The sequence below is a fragment of the Lontra canadensis genome, unplaced genomic scaffold (genome assembly GCF_010015895.1).
Source record: "Lontra canadensis isolate GAN:19392208 unplaced genomic scaffold, GSC_riverotter_1.0 scaffold2, whole genome shotgun sequence".
NCBI lineage: Eukaryota > Metazoa > Chordata > Mammalia > Carnivora > Mustelidae > Lontra > Lontra canadensis.
In genome coordinates this window covers 14,989,088-15,014,411 of record NW_022630996.1, presented here as the reverse complement: position 1 = coordinate 15,014,411, position 25,324 = coordinate 14,989,088, and the positions used below count along the sequence as shown (strand labels likewise).

General features: G+C 44.7%; 1 protein-coding gene across 1 annotated transcript; it reads left to right on the top strand.

The window, feature by feature from the left end:
* Positions 1-2,651: 2,651 nt before the first annotated feature.
* On the top strand, positions 2,652-22,938 carry CPA2 (carboxypeptidase A2). Its single transcript, XM_032865355.1, has 12 exons — positions 2,652-2,680; positions 2,761-2,900; positions 4,772-4,853; positions 5,512-5,646; positions 6,237-6,332; positions 8,284-8,385; positions 10,508-10,606; positions 11,926-12,036; positions 13,340-13,430; positions 15,010-15,209; positions 17,225-17,309; positions 22,710-22,938. The coding sequence occupies exons 2-12, from the start codon at positions 2,836-2,838 to the stop codon at positions 22,895-22,897; spliced, it is 1,254 nt and encodes a 417-aa protein (XP_032721246.1). The 5' UTR covers positions 2,652-2,680; positions 2,761-2,835; the 3' UTR covers positions 22,898-22,938.
* Positions 22,939-25,324: the final 2,386 nt, after the last annotated feature.

Here is a 25,324-nt window from a genome sequence, read left to right as displayed (position 1 = left end):
GTAGGAGATTTTTCTCAGTGATTTTCAAAAACCGGTTTTCTTGGAGTTGATGGATATGTTTATGATGTGGATTGTAGTCATGGTTTCCTGGGTGTATATATATGTCAAAACTTATCAAAGGGCATATTTTAAATACAGGCAGTTTATTGTTTGTCATGTATATCTCAACACAGCTATCTAAAAAGAGATTTTATCCAGCTTCTAGAATGATGAAACAAGAGAAAGGACAGTGGTCTGTTCTGATAAAAATCTGTTTCCATTGTCAGTAATAGAGAGAAATGAACAGTGCTTTCTGGAGTTTCCTTACAGCCTCCTACTAAGGTTTGTGCTTTCTCTTTCTCCGGTTTCTATTTGTTATTTAAAAGGACTATTTGCATCCATTCTAGGGAATGTTCATTCTGCTCATCCCAGGCATCATCCTTGAAGTAGACTGCCCAAGACTCAAGAGTGTGGTGTCCAAGCTTCTCTTGGATGCCCACTGCGGTTCTACATTCATTTCCAATATCCTTTTCAGGAAGAGAAGAGAATTGTCATGCCTCTAACAAAATGAATGCAATTCATTGGGTAGTTTGTTTGAAATCATGTTGTATAAGGGCGATAAAACAAATTCTCCCAGTGGAACTTCACAGCGTGACGTGTGGGAGAGGAGAGGAGCTGTGGGAGGCTGCGTGGAGGTGGTGGTCTGCCCTTCCTGTAACGCGCCCTGGAAAGCATCCTTTCCCTGACTTCTTCCACTCTCAGCTAGGCACTGGCCACAGCACAGACTCGAGATTCTCCCATGGAAATACTTTTGAGCCCCGCTCACGCATTCCCTCTGCTACCACCTGGTCCGGACGCACCACTTTAAATCAATCTGGATTTCTCCTGGAAGCTCTTTACCTGGCTCTTTGCTTCCAGGGTCCCTGCCCTGCAGCCCACCCTGCCAGATTGATCATTCTCAACACTGCCTTCCTCAATCACTTGCAAGCTCAGCAGCCTCCTGAGGCTATTTCCCCCTTTCATCAGGGGTAAACTCTACTTGGACCACGAGGACTTCATTAGCAGCCCTTCTCGTATCTTTTCCTGTTTCACCTTTCTCGCCATGCCCAGTGGCCAGAAAGGTGTTTCGCCATGTCTGCCCAAGTGGGGCAAGTTTCTGCCTGGACCCAATCACATGCCCCATGTTTCTCAGTTCCGGACCTTTCTCATCTCTTGCTACCACCAGCTTGTCCTGAGCAAATCCTACCTGCTTTAAGACTCACTCTGCTCAGACCCCATCTTTCCCCAGAAGCTTTTACTGATTCTTCAAGTACATTCCAATTTCTATGAGTACTGTTTACTTGCCGGGAGCAGGACACATGAGGATGAATTCCGGCCTCTGTCTCTTGGTTTCTGTCTTCTCCCTGACACCCAAGAGAATGAAAAGCCGAGTTGATCCAGGAGTTTCTTAAACCGGAAACACCATGCTGGATACCTTCCCCCTTCAAGTATGTACTTAAGAACTCTAACCCCTGGATTCAAAGTGTGTGTAGAGGAAGAATTTGACACACAGAGGACAGAAGAAAATTTCCTTGTGTCTGTTTGTGGTTGATTCTTGCTGAGCTGGACATAATGTGTGTGAATGATTAAGTGCAATAAGGTATGATTTCTAAAAATAGGTAGTTCGATCTTTCTCTTCTGCAATGGAGAACAAAGTCAGATTAATGTAGACTTATGTTTATAGACAAGGAAAGATCACCTTTGTTTAAAAAAACCCTTTGCTTAAAAATCAGAAGCTATGGTATCATCTTGTCTTCAAGAAAAAGCTCTAGGGGCGCCTGGGTGGCTCAGTGGTTTAAAGCCTCTGCCTTTGGCTCAGGTCATGATCCCAGGGTCCTGGAATTGAGCCCTGCATTGGGCTCTCTGCTCAGTGGGGAGCCTGCTTCTTCCTCCCTCTCTGCCTGCCCATCTGCCTGCTTGTGGTCTGTCTGTCAAATAAATAAATAAAATCTTTAAAAAAAGAAAAAGAAAAAGAAAAAGCTCTAAAACACGAAAGAAATTTGGAAAGATATATACCAAATGATTTTCTTTGGGTGGAGGAACTACTGGTGATAAAATGAAATACTTCCTTTTTATCCAAACTTTCTATAACAAGTAACTTCATTGTCGTAATCAGAAAGACATTTTCATTTTTGGGAAAAAGCACAGAAACAAGGACATCAATTTGGTACAAATGCAGATGGATCACTTTAGAAACAGTCCAAAATTGAATATTAAAAGGCCTTCTGTTTTGTTTTAATATAGAGTGAGGACAGGAATGGGCCACCTCTACAGGGAGATTCAGCAGATGTGGACTGAGTGATTGTAGTGTTTCAGGGTAAACATTATAAAAATAAACAAATGAGCAAACTAATGGAATGTGATAGGACGCTGGCGTAATTACTATAAATGCTGTGCCCTTTTTTATTTGTTTTTTTGTTTTGCTTTGTTTTGTTTTGTTTGTTTGTTTTTGGTTTTTTTTTTGGTCAGACACCCAAAAAAGACTTTAACCTTGGAAATATTAATTTGGCTTCTATCACCAGTCAGTTAGTGGCACTTTATGTTCTAAATCATAAACACATGATTTGCCCTTGGTATGCTCTAACAATTTTGTTTTCCTTCCATCAAAGTTTGTTATCTCATTGCAGGAATGGAAAATGTGCGGATTGGACATATCACACAGGTGGGTGTCTACAGCCTTGAGAATTGGACATGCAGGTGGGAATTTTACCATGTGGGCATTGAACTTGAGTTCTTACACAGATCAGCCTCAGCCATGGGCCCTATAAATAAAATTCGGGAGTCACTGAATTCTGGACTCTGGGAAGACCCTTCACCATGAAGTTGATCCTGGTTTTTTGTGCCCTTCTGGGGCATATCTACTGTCGAGAAACATTTGAGGGGTAAGTTATGCTTTCTGGTGCCTGTTTGAACTTTTTTTTCACCTGATTCAGAGGGTCTCATCGGATAGTTGTGGAATAATGGGTGTAAGTGTATGGCATTTTCAGATTTAGAGAGGGAATAGTGGGAATAAAAGAATGAGTGACCCAAGGAAGAGATGAATGACACCTAAAGGAAAAAACAGAGTGAAATCTGAACACATACACCTTTCTCTCTCCCCCGGTGATCATAATGAGGGATGATAGGCGTCAGTGAAAAAAAGCAGTCTGGCTGATTGTCTCAGTGCATCTCAGTAAGTGATGGTTTCTCTTCCACCACCTCCTCCTGGCCATTCTGGTCTTTGCCCTCCACGTCAGCCCTTGTCCTCCCCACCTGCAGATCTAGTGCCCAGGCCATGTAACCTCATGAGCTGGGAGGACCGGGGGTGTAGATTTCAGCCCAAACTCAACTCTCGTGGCGTCACAGGATTCACCTTTGCTCTAAAGTACTTTGATTTCAAGATTCTGTGAAAGGCTTTGGGCAGCATTTCTTAAAGAGTGTTCCATGGAATTAAGGAAGTGATCAAGTAAGTCTGGCCCAAAGAAGTTGGTGTCAAATAAACTTGCGAATCAGAGGGTTTAACAAACTGTAGGATTTCTAGTGACTTTTACTGAAATTGTGTGTATTATAAATCTATAAGAAGGGATATAGGTTGTTACATTTACCCATTTTTTTGGATCATCAAACTCCTTTCACTTTTTTTTTTTTTTAAACGTGCTGAATGACTCAAAGGGCTACTGTTCCTTAGAGCACACACCAGGAAATTTAGCCCAAAGCAGTACTTTTCTCAGTGCCTTCCCATTACAAAAGGGGGGGGGTGTCTCCTGGGTGTCTGCACTAACCAAAAGGAATGAGACTCAAATGGAAGAATTTTCAGATCACAGGGCTGGTGTCTCCTTGTAGGCAGAAGAGCCTTGAAGATCTCATACTCTATTACTTAGGTATTTTACTAGCATTCATTGGAAATGCATGGCACTTGGTTTCAGAAGACCTGGGTTCTGGTCCTCGTATATGGCTCTTTGTACCAATCCTTTCCCTGATGCACAAATGCTCAAGGCAGTGACTCAGGAAGTCAGCCTAGTTGGAGAAAGGACAGAGGAGAAGAAATCCCCAAGGAAGGGTTATACGAATCCAGATCTACTCCCCCACTTATTTCTAAGGATATGTGTTTGCTTGTTTTGCAACTTCTTTTTCTCGCCAAGGAGTCCTTGATATCCTTTATTCCTCATTATACATGTGTACGGGTGTGTGTGGAGAGCACAGCATGATTTTTCAGGGTCCCCGTTGTCTCTGGCATACCTCAAGCTTATGCCACATGAATGGGGTTTGGAGATGGAACTCTAATACATTTCAGTTAACAACAATAAAACATCGTAGGTCTATCCAGATGTGAATTCAATTTCTTCTTACAAGCACCAACTTAATGATTCCACTTTAAAAAAAAAAAAAGAAAAGCAAAAAAACCTCATTTCTGAAAAGCAGGAACAGACAAGTTTTAAAAGGTATTGCTTTATGACCAGCAGGTGTTATTTTATAAATAATCATTAGCTAAAGGAAAGGTAACTTTAATGGCAAGCTTCCTGCTAGGAGTAGGTACACCTCTCAATTATTATCTAGATCCCATTTCCTGGGGGGGGGGGGAGTAAAGCCATTCTACCAAGTCCTCATTGTGGGGATGTGGGTCAGTATACGATTTATTAGTTTCTCAATTGTCAAAGAGATTATTAACTGCTCCATTAACCTCATACATGTAGGGAGTAACGGGAGCAGAAAGCAGCAGGAAACAGTGTCCAGCTTTTGCTTTTAAGGTCATGTCTGTGGTTAATATTCTTAGGGACCAGGTTCTCGAGATCTCACCAAGGAATGAAGAACAAGTTAAACATCTGGTGGAATTGGAGGCTGAAGAACATCTTCAGGTATCCATTCTAAAGGGAGCTTCTGTTTCCCAAAGTGACTACTCCACAGTTAGACATGATGATTGGGATCTCTGACTTTGTACTGTATCTCATCTTTCCTGACATAGTGTGGAACACTAACTCATGGAGCTGAGATGCAGAAAGCTTGGGCTGTAGTTCCGACTCTGTGGCACTGGGGAAGTCACCTACCTTCCCTGTGTCTCTTTATCCCATTCAGTATAATGAGCATAAACATACCATTCTTCTATCTCACAGGTTTATTGTAAGAGTGAAAAGAGACCGAAAGTGAAAGTTACTTTGAAAAATTGTTGAACAGCTTTAATGCATTATTTCCATCCTACGATAATATACAGTATTAATGTTCTATTATGAAATGAATTAGATTGCTTGAATGTCAACTGTTTAAAAAAAACTGCCATAGTTTTAAATAATCTTTGCCTTCTGCCAGTTTTAATATCTAAACATGGTGGGGGGGGCAAACGATAGGACACAAAGGCCCCGGCTTGGATATTTAAAAACCCTTTTGCAATATCAGAGTGATTCTGCAGTGATTCTAGTCTTATGGGCTGGAGGTAAAATAGATAAAAACTGATTCCTGGAAACCTGTCCATTTCCCTGGAATAACCCTCTTATTGCCTCGGCCTTTTACCCCTTCCAGCTTGATTTTTGGAAATCACCCACAACCCCAGGGGAGACAGCCCATGTCCGAGTTCCTTTTGTGAATGTCCAGGCAGTCAAAGTTTTCTTGGAGTCCCAGGGAATTCCTTATTCCATCATGATTGAAGATGTTCAGGTAATTATCCCACCAACCATCCTTCCAGAGTCTCGCTGGTTTACATGAACTGAAGATCCATCCTTTTTTGTCCTTGGATACCCTCTGCCAGGGAAAAGGACCTGTGGGCATTGCTAGGGCCTTCTTGGAGTCTTGACTACCCCTGACACTGGCCCTCTCCCTTTTGCATTTGGCATAAGTGCGATATGGTAACTAAAATCTTAAGGGAGAGGGCAGAACAGAACCTTTGGCATGAAATGTAAAGTACAAACTGAAGAGTGTTCATTTAAGTGAAAGCAAAATGTTATTCGTTTAGTTTTTAATTGGGGGTTAACTTGGGTGCTGGTTTCCCAGAAGGGTAGGAGAGCCATAACACAACCACGGGACCAACTGTCTTCCTATATTTGCAGCATCTGGCTGGCCAGAAGTCCCGTTAGTGCCTAATCCCCTTTCAAGATGTTTCCAGAATAAGGGAAAGGCATGACCCCAGAGCCTGTATAACAGGAAGAGGATGCTTGGGACTGGGGACCTGAGTGTTAGCATTTCCCTCACAACTGTAGATGCAAATGGATTGCTGTAAACTAATCACAAGTGTGACTGGTTTACCTTAGGTTCTGTTGGACAAAGAGAATGAAGAAATGTTACTTAATCAGAGAAGACAACGGGATGGTAACTTCAACTTTGAGGCTTATCATACTTTGGAAGAGGTAGGTGTTTTAAAATGAACGCCAGAGAAATGGGCCGTTTTCTCCTCTGATGACAAGGCTTTTACTTCGACCTGGTGATTTAATGGGAAGTATTCTCATATGGTTTCCTAACTTCTTCAGTTTTCTCTAGGATTTCACAGCCAGTAGCAGTGTCACTGCTTCAAGGCAGCTCCCTGAGGCCCACTTGCCCATCCCAAGAGCCATTCCATTATTTGGATTGTCTGGGAGTGTCTTAAGTGGGCACACAACAGCCTCTTCTGCTGTTGAGCCTCTCCTGTCAAGGCCCCTCTGCTGATTTCTGACCCATGCTGCCCACAAAGCCATTTGAGAGCAGTGCTTCCTGGCTGCCATTGATGATTGAATCAGGGGCTTCCCCAACACCTCTGACTTTCAGCGGAGGGTTGGGTCTCCCAACCTGACCAGTGCTTTGAGACCTAATAGCAGCAAAGTCTTGTGAGGTCTCTGCTGTCTTTCCTTAGTTGTTGGTGTGAAGAATGCTTCCTTCCTCCAGCTGGGTGACACACTGCCACCTGGCCATCTGCTTGCCTCTTCTTGACATAGAGCTTTTCTTGGGTTCACGGGGGTCCACTTGCCTAAATGATTTGGAGTGGGGGAATGGAGGGGAGGAGAGAAGAGATGGGGGTTGGAGGATAACAGAGGGAGGTGAAGGAGTAGCACAGAGCCAGAAAGGAGGAATCTGGTGGGTACTCATCCCCTAAACCAGCAATTTTAAATGCAGAGAAGTCTGAAACTACCTCCCCCCACCCCGCCAATTTATTTGGTGGCAAAAGCTAACCTGACCTAAACTCATCTGGGGGCAAACTCTGACCTAAATGGACTTGCTATTCATTTGTTTTACTGCCAGAAATATTAATATCTCTGAATATGGAGCAATGCCACATGCATAATACGCAATATAGGCTTCCTCCGACTTTTTTTTTTTAAAGATTTTATTTATTTATTTGACGTAGAGAGAGAGAGAGAAAACAAGCAGGGGGAGCAGCAGAGGGAGAGGGAGAAGCAGGCTCCCCACTTGAACAGAGAGCCCAACGGGAGGCTCCATCCCACGGCCCCGAGATCATGACCTGAGCTGAAGGAGGATGCTTAACCCACTGAGTCACCCAGGCGCCCCCTTCCTCCGACCTTTCTTTAAAAATCAATCAATCAATTAATCAATCAATCTTAATTTGAAGTATGTATGGCTCCTAAGGGTTTCAGATAAGGGGTTGCGAACCAGTACAGAGAATGAGGGGTACAGGGCGTGAAGAAAGCAAGGGGCTTGCCCGCTCTCCTTGCCTGGCCTCGCAAATTGGCGTCTGTGTCCCGCAGGGAACAAGCGCTGGCAGCGCGGCTGGAGGGGTCCTTTCCATGCCAGCCACTCTCCAGACACGCCCAGGCACGTCCCAGCCTCAGCCAGGGCCACAGCTTGGGTGCCCCAGGCGCGCAGCATTTCAATCAGCCTCCCAAGTAGGAGCCCAAGGAGCTGGGGACAGAAGTGCCTCAGAGGCCACCTCCCCGTCGCCCCGGGCCTCAGTCAGCCCCGATGTCCGGCCTCCAAATCCACCTTTGGGGGTGCGGGGGGGGGGGCGCTGCCATTCGTGTCCCTCTGCTAATGAGGCGAGCAGCTCTATGGCTGGGGAAGCTGCCCGTCCGTGCTGGGCTGAGGAGAGTCACAGGCAAGCCAGAGAAGTGCCATTTTGTTGGAAGCACAAAACTGGAACGAGCCGGCTCCGCTGCCACAAAATGGCTTCCCCCTCCCCAGCCCCTGCGGACGCCCGGTGACTCATCATGTCTTCGCTTGGGGGTCCATCGTCCCCAATCCGGCAGCATCCGCCGCGCTGCCCTCTCCGTTCCCGGAGGGAATGAAAAGGGAGGCGAGGGGAAAAGTCACTGATGGTTGCATCACATCATCCATTTCCAAATGTCTACTTATTCGTCTTACACATTTCAGATTTCCCAAGAAATGGATAACATCGTGGCTCAGCACCCGGGTCTAGTGAGCAAAGTGAATATTGGCCATTCTTTTGAAAAGCGGCCCATGAACGTGCTCAAGGTACACAGGTGCAGCTGTGGGTTTTCCTCTCGAGGTTTCTAGAATCTCGCCGCTCCCAGGCGGGCCGTCAGTCCTGGCTCTGCCTGCAGAGCGGCTCCTCCTCCCACCCCCCTTTCCCTTTTCTCCTCCTAACCGGTCCTTGCTGGTTTTGAGTATCCACCTCCCCACTACCCCCACCCCCTCTTTCTTTTTCCTTTTCTCTATCCTGCGCAAGCTGACGCAGGTCTGCAGGAGTGAATTAATGCTCTCATCTTGATAGATTCGCTCGCAGGGAACCAGAGGCGAGCGCGCCAATAGGAACAGAGGAAGGGGGCGGCAGTGTGGGCCCCAGGGCGAGGGGGGCGGATGGAGGAGGTGACGGGGGTCCCAGGGCGAAGCGGGGCGGGGGTGGGGGGCAGATGGAGGAAATGACGAGGGCCCCAGGGCGGGGGGATGTATGGGGGCGGCGTTAGGGGCCTGGTCCTGAGGTGGAGGCTTTGGCTGGGGGTGGTGTGCGCCCCAGGGGTGAGGGGGGTGTTGGATGTAGGGGTGCTGGCCTTTGGGTGAGCAGGGGATGGGAGAGGTGTTCTGTAATTAATTAAGGTAGGAGTTCTGTACCTTGTTTTCTTTTTCTTTTTTCTCTCTTTTTTAAATCGAGAGATTAAGAAAAGGGGAAAAAAAAAAAAAAGCGCCAAATAACTTGCCTGAGCTGCATTTCCAAACAGAAGCACTCCTGCGGTGTGCGGGAGGAGGACAGGGCATCTAAATTGCACAGGCAAGTGCCCAGAAAACAAAGGCATTTGTTCGCTGGTTTGAAAAAGGTTAGGGTTTTACTCCAACCTGTAACCTTTGACAGTCTTACTGCTGGTAGTTTCAAGCTTTTTAACTTTGCCCAGAAAAAGAGTGAAATTTATTTACTGGGTTTCCTAGAAAGAGTTTGTGAAAGAGGGGGAAAAAAAAAAAAAGAAGAAGAGAGAGTGAGATAATGTCACAACTCCCTACTAATTTTGGAAATGTTATGGCTGAGAACCAACGGACTTTTTGGGACAGATGGATTTCTCCATAGTGTTTCTCCCAAAGCAGGCTTGAGAAAAGTGGTTTGCCTACTTCATGACACAGTGGTACATTTGCTAATACTTACTACCTTATTTAAAAAAAAATTTTTTTTTTCCCTACCGTTGGGCCAAGAATTCCCAGATTCTCCTCCCCCTTGGATTGTCTTGGCCTTCTCTTCTACAGGGTAATTCGTGGGTGAGAATGTTATGTGTTTTTGAAAGTTCCCTGCTTTCTACAATTGAGCTCTTTGGAGGAAAAGACACGAAACACTTATAACTAAAACTCTCGAAGCCCATGAAATGTAATTTTTAGCAAGGATTTGCATTTCTCATTTACCTTATCTCCTATGTTTAGAATGCAGCACAGAGATAGAAGTTGATGGTGCAAAAATAATCTTTTCCTCCCCATTTACTGATCCAATTGGCAAAGCCACTCTTCCAAATAAAACCGAGACACTTAGATCATAAAATTTAAACTCTGGAAAGCACCTCCAGAGCCTACCATCCTGTTTTTATGAAGGACTTGAAAGGTTATCACAAGCATTTTTATTACAAAAATAACACAATCATTGCAAAAATTGGAAAATAGAGAAACAAAAGAGGAAAAACATTCCCATATCCCTAATTCCACGACTATAGGGTGATAGCTGTTAATATTTTGTTGTATGTCTTGCTATTTCTTTCTTCCTCCCCCTCTTCCTTTTTCTCATGTATTTGTGTGCGTACATATGTATGTATACATGAATTAGCCTTTCAAGAGAATCAAAAAGGCGTCATACTATTTTGTAATCTATTTTGTAAAAATTACAATTGATTTCATGTCACTACATTATCTGTACCTAGTTTTTACAAACATCACAGGAGGAAAAGTCTATTGCCTCTTGTAAGCCTGCATTTAAACTTATATTAAAAGCGGGGGACCAGAAAAAGCACGTGAAATAAGAGTTAATCCATAGCATCTGTGTCTACACGCCCTTCTCTTGATCACATCAAGTACGGAAAGAGGGACAGACAAGGCCCTAGGGGAAAAAAGTGGGGACAGGAGCCCCTAGCCGTGGAGCTGTTCACATTTCCACACTGTTTTACAGTTCAGCACCGGAGGAGACAAGCCAGCCATCTGGCTAGATGCCGGGATCCATGCTCGAGAGTGGGTTACACAAGCTACTGCACTGTGGACAGCAAATAAGGTCATTTTCCCTAAAATTCCTCCATTTATTTTGGCTTTCTGGGGTTAGGCCTCACGTAACCACACGATGGTCCTAATGGCTGATGTTCTCGGCAAGCCTTTCTTTGCATAGGCCTATTTGACCTTTTTTTGGGATTGCCCTATTGCCCCAGCCAGCACGCTGGGACTGTCCCCGGGCCTGCCGGCCACCGTGTGCTCTGTTAACAGAGAGAGCCAGGAGAGATTGGGAGGATGGTAAGTACGGACCCCGGGAGTCAGATTTCAGCCTAAGAACAGACTAGAGAAAAATTGTTTTGCTGCCTCCGGCCCCGAAGGCTGAGAGACAATGTTCTAGGAAAGCTATACAATCGCCCACGGGGCTCAGAGGGAAAGTATAAACAGGTGCTGGGAGAGTTTACTTTGCCCTACAGATGCAACGTAAAATTAGTTAAGGGTTTCTGGGTTTTTCTGAAAATGTTCCAAATCTGATTTTGAAGTCGGGAGTGTCGCAATACCTTTCTTCCACATGTGCATTGGAATTTAGAGTCAGGACAGTGGGCTGGGTGTGACCTAGTCTGGTATTGCTTAAGTAATTCAAAAATGACACGCTCTAAATCAGAATGTTAATTCATGAGCAAAGGAAATCAATCTACATCAGATCATTCAAGCATGTGCAACCACGTGCACACCGACTGATACATTTTTCCCTTCAATTAAAATGCAGTTACCTTTAGGGTATTATGAAATGGATATTTAACAGTTGAATAATAATGCCTTAGGATGGCTGAGCACAGGAAATGAATAAATTTTAATCCAGCAGAAACTTCAGCTCCACTGCAATTGATCGCAAGGAGAAATTTAATTCCCCAAATGGAATTTAACCGGCCCTCTGTATCTTCAGAAAAAGTCTCTACACATTTAAGTAATCTGTTGTTCGTCGTGAGTACTTTTGGAAGGCTAGCCTCTGTGATGATGAAGGAAAGTTGAAAAAATGTCTTTGGTTCACAGATCCCTATAAGCCACATCCACCATTGCAAAATGCTTCCCCGGAATGAATAGAAAGAATTCTGCTTTTGAGAGAGAATGGATAAGTGATATCTGAGTTTTACTTAAGATAAGTGAGTTATTCTGACTGGAAATAAAAGTACAGACGCTGGCGTATTAAACACATGAGCACTGCAGGAGACTGGGTTGTAGTCCTGCCAAGTTCTCATTGACCAGCAGTGGTATCTAGTTCATACCTGGAAAAAAAACAAAACAAAACACATTGCCTTAATACTCCATCCCGTGTTCCCGGTGAAAGGGGAGTGTGAAATTGACATCTGTGTTGTCTCTACACAGATTGCCTCTGATTATGGAAATGATCCGTCCATCACTTCCATTTTGGACACGATGGATATCTTCCTGCTGCCCGTCACAAACCCCGATGGATATGTGTTCTCTCAAACCAAAGTAAGCCTAGGACCTTTTTCTTCTTCAACAAGAATACATGGAAGTGTTGGAACTTAAAAGACAAAAGTAACCTTTCTGGTCTTGATTTACCATAAGTGGAATGCGTAATTTCTCAGTAGTGGCCCGGAATTGAGGCATATAGTGGACTTTATAATCACCTGTTATTCTGACACACGAGGTCTTTACATATTGCCTCCGTCAGAGCCCATTTTAGCTGTTAGGCTGGGCTATTAGAGCTCAGTGTTCACTGTGAGTCACCTAGGAGATTTGTTCCAATTCTCTCTGTGTTTTTTTGTGGTGGGATTGATGGAAAAGAGGAGGCGTATGTTACCTGCTGACAATTAGATTGCAGTAGGATTTGGGTAGGCAGTACAATGCATTTAGCATTTTACTTACAATCTGTAGAAGAAATCCTCTGTAATATCACTAAAAGGAGTTACGTAGTTTTTTTTTCCCCTTTAAAATCTTATTACAGAACCCCATTGTGGTAACTGTGACCCCACATATATTCGAAGTGAATCAGAGCTTCAAGTTTATTTTTGGAGAGAGCGGAGTACGATAGTGTTTTTCAATGTGTTCAAAAAGAACTCATACAAATACTAGTACTCATCTCATGAGATATCCTATGAATAGAGGGTTCCACAGTCAAGTTTGGGAAGTACCACCCACCGTATCCCTTTCCTGGAGTGGCATGAAAAAAACACGAAAGCATTAAGAAACTCTTAGAAGTGCTGAAGTACGTTAGCGAATTTAGCTCTATGTTTTCCTGAAATATTCTCTCTCCCGACTTGTTGTTGTTTTCTTTTTAAAGATTTTATTTACTTATTTGACAGAGACAGTGAGAGAGGGAACACAAGCAGGGGGAGTGGTAGAGGGAGAAGCAGACATCCCGTTGAGCAGGGACCCCGATGTGGGGCTTGATCCAAGGCCCCTGGGATCATGACCTGAGCCAGAGGCGGACGCTTAACAACTGAGCCACTCAGGCGCCCCTATTTTTTCGTATTGTTAATACTGAATAGAATGGGTGTCCTATGGAAAATAGTTTGCCAGGTATTGATTTGAGAAGATGGGGGATTATTTACTTCTCATTTCTGTGAGACAACAAAGAAACTCCTCAAAGAACATGCAGAACCCCGTAGGACTGTTTGACACCTCTGTGGGCAAGGAAATTAGTGTCATTCCAAAGGGCCCTTCCCAGGAGGGAGCAGGGGAAACAAACAGGATTTTAAAGGGACCATCTCATCAAGGCCGAATGACCGTCTTTCTTTTTTTTTCCGTTTTCTCTTGCGGTTGGATTTAAAAGAATCGTATGTGGCGGAAGACCAGGTCCAAGGTATCAGGAAGCCCCTGTGTTGGTGTTGATCCTAACCGGAACTGGGATGCAGGTTTCGGAGGTGAGCGAAGGGACCTCGCCCCCAGGGATGGCCCGAAGCTGTCTGGCCAACTAGCTGTTTTGCAAGGGCTCTGCAGGGCTGTCAGCCTGCTAGGCCCATTCAGGATTGAAGCCATTTAAAAACCTATTGGAAAAACACTGAAGTAAATTCCCTTCCCAGGCACGCGGCGCTGTCACACATCTCTGAGCAGCATTTAATATATTTTGTCTCACATCTTAGTTTTCCCACAAGCTGTAGCCCAGCTCGGCTTCGCTTCTGAGTCTTCAGTACAAGACTTGGCGCCATGGCGGGAGGCCTCAGGAAGTCCTGAACCAACCACTAGAGGGGGTTAGGATCTATTCAGAGGAGAAGCATTACATCATCTCTGGATGTTTCGAGAAAGAAAACTAAAAAGAAGGACAAATAGGATTAAGACATTGATTTTCAAAACAGATTCAAAGAGAAAATACTGGCTTGCTGCTCGGGTTTTGTTGACTTGTGGCTCTAATTTTTGGGGTTTCATTGGCAGCCTGGTTGGGAGGCTCCTTTATGCTTTTCGGGACCAGTTAAAACTCCTGTGTTTCCCTAATCACAGAATTGAAATTCGCTTTTTCCTCACTAGGTCTGGTTGCAGTGAGGTTAGAAACTGTCTTTTTCACTGCACTGTCGCTAACACCTAATATGGTGTCTGGAACATAGAAGGCAATCACTAAATCTTTGTAAGACAAATGAATTAGTGAGAGTTATTCAACCAAGAAAAGACCCACTCGGGAATTGTGGCAGGATATGGATGAGTGGCAAGTTCATTCATCGCTTTTATAATAGTTTTTTTTTAAGCGTAGAAAAAAAAAATCGAAGCATCAGATCCAAAATACTGAACAATGCCCAGGAATTCAATGTCAGGCATTTTTTTTTTTCCTGAAATACTATGGTTCTTACTAAATAATCTTGCAACGAAGTCACAGGTTGTATTTGTACTTTGTCTGTATCATTTAGAGACCATGGGGAGTCCCAGCCCCTCCTGATCTCCTCGAAGTTTCTCTAGCATTCAGAGCCCTGGCCAGGCCACAGTGGACCACTTTGGTGGTCACGAGTAACTCCAGTTGCTGAGAAAATCAAGGCCAAAGGTGGCCTTGTTGTCAAATGCAGTTGTGATTTCCTCACTGCAGAAAGGGTATCAAAGGTTCCTTGCATTTGTGGCTTTGTGATTTAGAAGTACAGATGCATAGAATTTTCTGCTCTTGGATGCGAAAAATTGGAAGAAATCCCAGAAAAAGAGCTTGCTCAACTCCCACCCAATGCAGGAATTCCATCTATAATGTTAAATCTAGCTTTTCTTCCAACAACTCCCACAGAGAGGAGATGATCTAATTTGATAGCTCTTTCTGCCATATAGAGGGACCATCTTTCTAAAGAAGAGAGATGCCTCTAGAATCACTTCAGTTTGGCCTCCTGTGCCCTTAGAGAACACCTCCATCTAATGCAGGGACAGTCTTGCTGACTTCCAGAGGAGGAACTCCATGACGCATGGTACATATATCCATACAGCATCTCCCTGAAGCTTACTGTTCCTACTGGGCTTCTTCTGTTGTCCCATCAGGACCTGGAGCCAGCAGCAACCCTTGCTCTGATTCCTATCGTGGACCCCATGCCAACTCTGAAGTTGAAGTGAAATCCATAGTGGACTTCATCAAAGGTCACGGGAAAATCAAGGCCTTCATTACCCTCCACAGCTATTCCCAGCTGCTCATGTTCCCCTATGGGTATACATGTACCAAGTCAGATAACTTTGATGAACTGGTAAGTTTCCAAAATGTCATTTCCGCTCAGCCTTGAAGGTCCACTGTGTGGACAAGTAAGTTTCAGTCATAGAGCCTGGTCCCGTGATGGGGGCGGATTAGTGACAGGTTACAAAGATGAATAGGTCCAACCACCGAGAAGAGTGGGACACAGGCAGAGGTTTCAGAGACTGGTTATGGATTTTCCCAAATTAAGTTTCCTTGGGAAATAGAATTCACGAAATCACTGTTGTCTTGATCTAGATGAGCGAGAGCCTCAAAGGGACCGTAAATTCCCAGGACGTGCTTTCTGTTGCTTCGGTAATAACTACTTGAATTTGAATGTGAGTCTCACAGATCTGTAGTTAGATGCTGTCAGATGCTCAAAGCGAAAGAGTACTGTCTTCCAGCCTTACATCTTCCTGGTGCTTTCTGCTCTGTGACCTTCTGTCCTGCTGCACGAACGAACACTCCCTTCCCTCACTTGCTACCTTCCATCATCTTTCCTGTCTCAGGAATGACAGGGACCTCTCAGAGGGCTCCTTACAGGCTTGTATGAGCTATTCCCAGTTGAGGAGAATGTGCAGTACTCCCAATTTGGCTTTTAGGCTTGGTTTTTGAGACCCATATGTTAGAGATAAACCCTGAGATGGGACCTTTTGGTCAGTTTACTTTCAAATACGTTAACGATCAGCAGCTCCTGGCAGAAATGGAATAAATTATTGCCATTCAGGTGTATCTTTCATCTCATCCATTGGATGTTAGCCCTGTAGGGCAGTGCTCAGAGTTTTGATGGTGAGTAGTACCACTCAAGGCCAAATCAAGGGAAAAAGAACCTTAAGATTGAAAAGAACCTAGAAGGTGCTTTTAGTAGACCTAGATGACCTTAAATTCTCCAAGCCTGGTGCTCACATCTCTGCCACATAGTCATTCAGCCTGTGTTTGGACAGTTTCCTGCCTCCCAAGGGCTTCTGTTCTGTGTTGGGGGCAGGTGTGATTGAGTTCTTCCTTACAGAGAGCCCAAACCTGCTCCTTAATGGTTTTTACCTGCCAGCCCTGGTTATCATCTTGCTCCCTTTGAAAAGAAGCAAGTCCATTAATCATTTGAAGACCAGTAACCTGCTTCTTCTAGGTTTTTCTGTATCCCTACAGCTCCTTCAAACACTCATAATGTAGCGCCGAGTTCCCTCACCATGCTGTTTGCTGTTTTCCAAACATGCTTTGGTCAGTCTCTGTTCTTCAAGGGTAGCTCCCAGAAGTGAGCATAAAACCTGTGGGTCAGCCAGCCCAGAGGGGAACATGGCCATGGCTGCCCTCCTCCAGACCGTGTACTTCTGCTTAAACAGTTGAGGGTCACATTAGTTTTTTGGCAGTAGCCTCGTGCCGTTGACTCATGTTGGGCTCATTGACAACTGAAACCCCCAGGCTCTCTGAGGATTCTGCTGAGCCAGGTTTCCCCCATCTGGTAATTGTGCAGTTGTTTTCCTGGACCCAAGTTCAAGACCTTACATTTATCCCTAGCAAGGACAGTAAAGCCTCAATCAGTCAAAATTGGAACCCTCAAATAATGGAAAATATTTTGCTGAGCTCTACTTCTTGGAAAAAGAGACAATCATAGGGAGGTAAGCCAATGTAGGGATCTAGCAAAAAAAAAAAAAAAAAAAAAAAAAAATCAACTTCCCCAGTACATCCTGGGGTCAGTACGTATTCTCTTTGGCCCCTTACTTCCACCCTATTTCCCTCCACACCTTCAACAAGGAAGGATGGTAGCAAAATCATGACCCTGGTTTATTTATTGCAAACACCTGGATGATCAGACAAACAATGAAGGTCTTCGTGTTGTATTTTCGAAGCCAACAGAAGTGAACTAGTGTTGACTTCTCAGTGAAAATGACTGAAATGAAAGGGCATTGTGCTTAAGTCTACATTAGCCCGAGGGTCTAGGTAATCAGAGGGCCCCGTTCTACATTCTGCACTTGGGCATTCGATCTTCAAGAGGCAAGTGTTATCCATCTACCTTTCCTTGGTTCTTTCTAGAATGAAGTGGCCAAAAAGGCTGCCCAGGCTCTGACCAGCCTGCACGGCACCAAGTACAAAGTGGGACCTATCTGCTCAGTCATCTGTAAGTATCTAATGGGTTTTCACAAATGACCCACTAAGCAGGCACCATGGGATTTTTGGGCCAGAGCCTGTCAGTGCCCCGATATGAAATGTCTAGGTCTCTGGGCAGGCGCTCAGCCCTGCCCGGTTTTCTGCCACCAGGTACTATGTGGTATCTGGAGCAAAGAACTTCCTAAATACTTGAGCTGTGTGCGTTCCTCTCTGCTTCTCCTGATCCTTCCAGCTCTTTGTCATTACATGGAAACTTTTTGCCTAAAAACAAGCTTTTGTCAAGACTTAGTCCTGAGCCATCACTTTTATTAATTATTCCTTTCTGGGCTGAGGGGCTTCCACCCTGAATAACGCCATGGACTTATTGTGGGGGCAGAATGGGGGTGACTCTTTAAAAGGACCCAGATATTTTGGTGGGCAGGCTCTATTGCAACCATTTGTGCATGTAGAATTTGGGGAGACAAAGGGGAGGATCAGTCAGGAGTACTGCCAATGTCAGGAACAAAGCTGGGGAGCCTGCTGTCAGACTTTCTGAGACTCTCCTCTCCCATGGTGGATTGGGAGAACAACTACAGAAACAACTACAGTGCCGTGGGAAATCCTAATGCACCCATGCAGATTCTGAGTCCTCCAAAGGAGTCTCCCCACTTCCTTAGGGGCAAACCCAGAAACTCAAGAGCCCATGGTTGAATGCCCAGGAGTCTCCCTGTGCTCCCACGCCCATGCACCCTTTGGAAACAAATGCCTCTTACAGGCACACGCTCTATTCAGCACCCTTTTATTAAGCCTCTACTACGGGCTAATCATTATGCCAAGTACTACAGACATAGAGAATCCACAGAAAACTCACTGTTTAATGTGGGAGATGAACAGGAAGATGAATGTCGGTGTGCTGTGTGCTGTAGTAGGCTATACGTGGTACAAAAGTGTTAGAAAGTTGGGAGGATTTGACATTGGCAGAATCAGGAAAAGCTGCATACGGAAGCGGGCAGGATTTTGATGGCTGCTCACCAAACAGCGAGAGGAGGGGAAAAGAATGGGCCATTCCCACTCTTTAACAGTGCAGGCAAAGGCACAGAAGTAAGAAACTGCATGATGGACTCTGCAAACCACAAGAAGGTTTGGGAACTCTGGAAGAAAGTAGGAACAAGGGGAGTGAGGGTTCAGGTTTTTGGGTGCCATGTTAAGGAGTTTAAGTCTTGACCCACAGGACCCCGGAAGCCACTGGAGAGTTTTCAGCAGGGAGTGAGTGTGTTAAGGCTCCTAGCAAGAGTGTGGAGGCTGGATTGTGATGGGCTGGGAGTATGAAATTCCTGCAGGAAGAGGAGGACTTGTTCAGGGGAAAGTGGTGGTCCACACTAGAGCAGTGCTGTGGAGGATCTAGGGAGACATGAAGCAGGGAAAACCAAAAGGCTTTGGTTATTCATTGGGTGTGGTAGAGTTTCTCACCGAAGGTCATTGAACAGGGCCGTTAACAGAGGGAGACCTCCAGGAAGGTGAAAGGTGGTGGGTGGAGAGAGAGTTCAGCTCTGGGGAGGGTGAGGCTGAGAGGACTGTAGTGTTTTCAAGTGGGGACTGTGCACCACATGGCCCTGGGTTTCTGTGGAGAGAGAGAGACTTAAGAGTAATTGACATTAAAAAAAAAAAAAGTGGTTGACATAGAAAGGATGGTTGGAACGGGAGAACAAGGACACCACTTGGAGTAGGAAGGGCCCTGAATGGAGGAGGGGAGCAACCTTTCAGACAGCAGAGGGGGGTTGTGAGGGAGGGCCACCCAGTGGGGCTGGGCAGAGGGGCCAAGAAGCTTATGTTTCAGAAGCCAGGGGAGGAGCAGTTTTTGGAAAGGAAGCAGCGGTTAATGATGACGAAAGGCTATGAGAAGGTCAACTATGACAAGGACAGAGTATTTACCACTGGATTTTTATCACTGGCTTATTGGTGACTTTAAGTAGACCATTTCATAAGCATGGTGAGGGTCACGGGAGGAGCACATGGGATGGGGGAGAGCGGAGGTCTGGAGCCCACGTGGACCCCCTTTGGAGGAGCCCAGATGAGAAGGGAAGGAGAGAGAAATGGAGGGTTTCTTTTCTGAGATGAGAGACTTCTTTATTGACTGTGGGAAAAGGACCAATAGAGAGGGAGAGGTGGAAGACACAGGAGAGACAAGAAATGAGCAAGGCAGTGCTACTGTGGAGTGGGGGAGAAAGGGGACAAGAAGGAGTCAAGTAGGGGTGGGTAGATCAGGCTTGAATAGGAGGAGTGAGTCTGCAGATGGGCTAGAGGCACTGGGCGCAGCTACATGGGGGTGGAGCGTGGTGGGAATCCAAGGGAAGGCACACTTGTTAGTCATGGTTTTCTTAATGGTAGTCTTGGAGAGCGGAGGAGCAAGAGTTCACCTAGCACATCTAGGACAATCAATGGAAATCCCAGAACTACTGATCGTGATTATGGTTTTTCTTTTCTTTCATTTTCTTTTCTATTTTTTTTTTTTTTTGCCATTACGAGGCATTTAAAAGACTTTATAGAAAAAAGAAATCTAATGATCATCACATTTTATGTTTCAATTTCTTTAGTAATTTTGCTGATGAACTCAAATATATTTATCTAGTTGTTATCAATGTGTGTGTTCCATTTTGTGTCCAGCCTTTTTTAGTTGATATTATTTCCTGCACATGTCTATGCATTTCCACTCTAGGTATTTGTTATTCCAGTAGATTGCTATATCCTGGTTATTGTGCCTTTATATTGTTTGCTAAATGGTGCTACTACATGTTGGTGCAAACATGTTGGTATGGACTTCTTTTTCTTTTAGATAATCCTTTTGGTGTATATTCCAAAGGCAAGATTACCAGGTCAAATGGGATGAATAGGTTTGGAGCTCTTGTTACGTATTTTTTAACCTATTCTCTGGGAGGGCTGATATGCTTACAGTTGCCCTGACGTTTTAAACCACGTTCCACGTGGGATTGTCCTCCCTTTTGGCAGAGGAACCCCCAGGGAGGAGGGTGCTCTGACTAGTGGCACTGGGGAGGAAGGCCATGATGGCCACTTGAGGTCAAGAAATGCATGGTTTCTGAGTTGGGCAGCCTCTGAGTGGAGGCTGGTATTGAGAATGTCAGCAGAATGTCATCCTGTGCTCTCCACGAGGGGTCTCAATGATTTTATTACAAGGATTCTGGTTTTTCACCATTCTTATCTAAGGCATGTCCAAGTGAGGTATACCTTGGAAGGCTGAGGTTTAGTGTGCTTTACTTGGTAGGATTCCAGATATTCCTAATAAGCATGTATCAGACATGTGTAAGGTTTGCCATCTGATCTGTTGGGACCTGACCATTAATGGTCAAGCAAGTTCGGGCTCCATTTTTCCCAGAGCTGACTCTGTTATCCTTGATTCTGGCCTCACGCCAGCTTGGACAAGCACTGCCTCTAAGAACAGGTCCCAATTAAGTACTTTTTGCCTCCTGCCCTAGATTGGTATGTAGCTCTGGGCTGAACACCTGCTTTACTCCACCCAAGAGGTGGCTGGACTGTTGTGGTGGGTGAGACATTTCCTGGGTAGTTTCTCATCTGGAAAGGGCTCTGAGGAGCTGTGCTATGATGGATGAAGTTGTCACTTGAGTTCTTTCTCAGAGAGGTGGAGGGTGAAAAAGACCCAGACGTTGGGGATGGATGCCTGGTTTTGAGTTATAGTTCTGCCACTTTGGAACCAAGCGATTTCAGGCAGGTCACTCATCCTTCCTTGATTTTTTCATCTGTGAAATGGGTTGTCGAGGGTCTCAAAAGATAGGATGTAGAATAAAAGTGTTTTCAAACTGTAAGGCGCTGTATAAATGTTTCTCCTTAGTTTCCTGCTGGATTACTCCCCTTCAGGTACCTCTTACCTTCCACATGGTCTGACTTTTTTGATAGGATCCTAGTCATTTATTCATACTGGTGCTTATAGTCACAACTGAAATTTATTGAATGCGTATCCTACATACTTTATCCCAGCTCCTTCCCTTAATTTTTCGGAACCTCAGTTTCCTTATCTGTAAAATGGGAATAATACTAGCACCCACCTTACTATCCATGTGGGGATTAAATCAACTGATTTAACATGTATCTAACATATTTAGTAAGTGCTCAAACAAGTGTTGGAATCATACACACAGTGTTCTCCCACTTAACTTTCCCTATGAAATAAGTACTGTAGTATTATCCCTATTTGACAGATGAAGCCTTTGGGGTTGAGAGAGGTAAGTGCCTTAGGTGACCCAGCTAATGATTTGCAGAACCAGGATTCAATCTGAAGCCAGCGTTCTGTCTACCATGGACCTGTTAGTGGGATAGGCTGTAGGCAGGTAGCATAAATTAGGAAATTTGGTACCCAGGAAGATTCAGTTCAAGTCAGCAAACATTCAGGTGAAGGCAAAGACACAAATCACAGAACTTTATAGTGTTAATTTATAATATTAACCACTAATCCTACTTCTTCCTGGTACAACACCCTTGTCTCCCCCAGGTCTCCCGCTGGTCTCTCCCACTCTTCCATCTGACCTCTCCCTGCCTTCCCTGGGAGGGACCTAAGTGCCCGTCCATTGCTCAGCTCTTCTGAGTCATGATTGCCATAGGTCTTTGTACGTTAATGCCACCTTCCTTCATCATCTGTCATGTCAGTGGCCACACGTTACACAGGTGCACATTACTTTGTTGGTGTCACCCATCGTGTATAGGTGCCGGGCATATTATTTGATAGCAGAATAAAACCTACTCCACCCTTATGCTGAAAGTTCCCTGAGGGCGGAGGTCAAATCTCTTACTCTTGGTGGTTTTTTTTTTTTTTTTTTTTTTAAGATTTTATTTGTTGATTTGACAGAGAGAGACACAACGAGAGAGTAAGCACAAGCAGGGGGAGAGGGAGAGGGAGAAGCAGACTCCCCAGTGAGCAGGGAGCCTGATGCAGGGCTCGATCCTAGGACTCTGGGATCATGACCTGAGCCAAAGGCACACTTAACGACTGAACCACCCAGGCGCCCCTCTTACTCTGTTTGTAATCCCTCCTCTCCCACGAGAGAAAACGACGTCTGCATCTAGCACTCCTCTAAAGAAGGAAGTGGTGTGGCCTTCAGGTGTAGTAGATGCCAATTAGGAGAGCAGGCAGGATTCCAAATGGGTGGGTGAAGCCAGAGGCTCCTAAGAGTGCCAGAGGAAGGCTAAGTATAGCGTCCGTTTGAATAACACATTTTGCTTTTCAAATTAATCTTGTACTTTTTCATGAGCATGACCCCCTATGAAGCTATCCCTGCTCTCAAGGTCCACACAGAGGGGCCTGACTTATCTCTGGTAATGGTGAAACCTAACACAGAGGTTATGTGTCTGGAGATGCCAGCGGGAACAGCATAACCAGACTTTGTTCTCATTTGCCCTTCAGACCAAGCCAGTGGAGGAAGCATTGACTGGTCATATGACTATGGCATCAAATACTCATTTGCTTTTGAACTGAGAGACACCGGTCGATATGGCTTCCTCCTGCCGGCCAGTCAGATCTTGCCCACAGCCGAAGAGACCTGGCTTGGCTTGAAGACGATCATGGAGCATGTGCGGGACCATCCCTATTAGGGCTCTGGGGAGTAAACACCATTAAAAGCTCTTTGGTTTGAAGCAGAGTTGGGTTGTGATTATTCCATTTTCTAACCCTGATCTTGGAGGACTATTTCTCTGATTTATGTTGCCCTAAAACATAACAAGCCACTGAGCTGTACCCCTTCATCTTTAAAAACCACGAACAAAACCCATCCTGAGCAAAAAGGCTCCCAACATCATTTAAAAATTAAAAAAAAAATTGTGGTAAAATATGCATATCATAAGATTGAGCATTTTCACCATTTTTAAGTGCACAATTCAGTGGCATTTGTACATTCATAAGGTTGTGCAATGATGACCATCATCCATCTCTGGAAATTTCTCATTATCCCAAACTGAAACTCTGTACCCATTCAGCAGTAACTCCCCATTCTCCCTCCCCACAACCCCCAGAAACCCCCGTTCTACTTTGGGTCTCTGTGAATTTGTCTATTCCAGGTACCTTATATAGATGGAATCAGATAGTATCTTGTCCTTTTGTGACTGGCTTATTTTACTTAACAGAATGTCCTCAAGTTTCATCCATGTTGTGGCATGTGTTGGCCCCTTCACCTTTTTTTTTTTTTTTAAGATTTTATTTATTGGGGCACCTGGGTGGCTCAGTGGGTTAAAGCCTCTGCCTTCCACTCAGGTCATGATCTCAGGGTCCTGGGATTGAGCCCTGCATGGGGCTCTCTGCTCTGCGGGGAGCCTGCTTCTCCCTCTCTCTGCCTACTTCTCTGCCTACTTGTGATCTCTCTCTGTCAAATAAATATATAAATGAAATCTTAAAAAAAAAAAGATTTTATTTATTTATTTGACACAGAGAGATAGAGAGAGAGAGTACAAGCAAGGTGAGTGGCAGGGAGCGGGAGAAGCAGGCTCCCACAAAGTAGGAAGCCTGACGTGGGGCTCTATTCCAGGAACCTGGGATCATGACCTGAGCTGAAGGCATGTGCTTAACTGACTGAGCCATCCAGGCACCCCGCCCCTTCACCTTAACAGAGTAACATTTTAGAGCTAGCAAGTGACTTTCAAGTTTCTTTTTTCTTTTTTTTTTATGATTTTATTTATTCATTTGAGAGAGAGCATGAGAGAGAAAATGAGACCTGAGAAAGTCAGAGGGAGAAGCAGACTCCCCATGGAGCTGAGAGCCCGATGCGGGACTTGATCCCTGGACTCCAGCATCATGACCTGACCTGAAGGCAGTCGCCCAACCAACTGAGCCACCCAGGCACCCTCGAGTTTCTTTATTCAATAAATACTAATTAAACAACTACATCGTGCCATACATTATCCTAGGTACTTACGTATTCTCTGGTCCCATTGTTGCCTTTGGCTTTTTCCCATTTCCAGTATGCTGCGTTATAAAAACTAGTTGGGACCCAAACCAATGACACTCGTTCCTCTTGGTTGCCCCATCAAACCTGGGTCTCAGATTCTACATAACTTCTTTTTAGACATTTACTTCCATTAGGGATTGACATTTTCTTCCTCTTGATGGTTTTCTATGGGAAAAGAAGGTGGGAAGTGAATGCCAGCTTGCCTAGAATTCTGGGTACTTGATTCTTTAGTTCGCATTTCTTGCAGATTCGGCTCCCATCTTTTCTTGTTACTAATTTCAAAGCTGAAATCGATCTTGGATATCCATTGTTAGGGACCAGGGCGTGCGTAGGAGTTCAGTTTCAGTGCTGCAAGGATGAAAAAGTCCTGATAAAGCCCCCAGCTCTATGATTCCTTACAAAGACTCTCCTTGACTCAAACTTACTTGGACTTCTCTGAGCCCTTTTTTGGACTAGGCCTTGTCCTTGGGCCCTGTCTAAGTCAGTCTTAGCAAAGAATCCTAAGTCATCCCCCAGTCCTTGATATCAAATTGAATTCCTCATCTTCCACCTTTGATGACTAAGTTCTTGGTCTGCCTTTGGTAAGAACCCTGTGAGTCCAGTTAAACAAGAAGCCCCCTACCCTTGATGTTTTCCCTTAGCAGTATTCCATCCACTGACCCCTCACTCTGCTGTCTTCACTAAACTTGGAATTGAACACAATTACTCTCCTGTTGCATGAACCCTATTGTAATAATAAATGAATAAAGTCTTCCTTACAGTTTTAATAAGTATCAGAAAAATTTTTCTTTAGCACCGCTGACAATGACCTTTGGTTGTATCCACTCTGCCTTGAGCAAGAGCAGAAAGAATGATGTAGACCATGGGGACAATGGGATGGGGGAGGCTTTCATTTTGGGGCTCTGAATTTGAGGATTTGGAGCTCTCAGAACAGATTCGAAGGGCTTAGAATCCCTGAAGAAGTTGTGGAGATTATGAGTACCTTTCATTTATTCTCATGTGATTTGGTGGAAAGGATACCAGATTCAGAGTCTAGCAAATGTAAGAAAGTCTCATTATTAATAATACCATTAAGCCTTAC

Coding starts and splice junctions, on each gene's coding strand:
- CPA2 (XM_032865355.1), top strand. CDS start 2,836: ATGAAGTTGATCCTGGTTTTTTGTGCCCTTCTGGGGCATATCTACTGT. Junction 2,901..4,771: donor TGTCGAGAAACATTTGAGGG/GTAAGTTATGCT, acceptor TAATATTCTTAG/GGACCAGGTTCTCGAGATCT. Junction 4,854..5,511: donor AGGCTGAAGAACATCTTCAG/GTATCCATTCTA, acceptor TACCCCTTCCAG/CTTGATTTTTGGAAATCACC.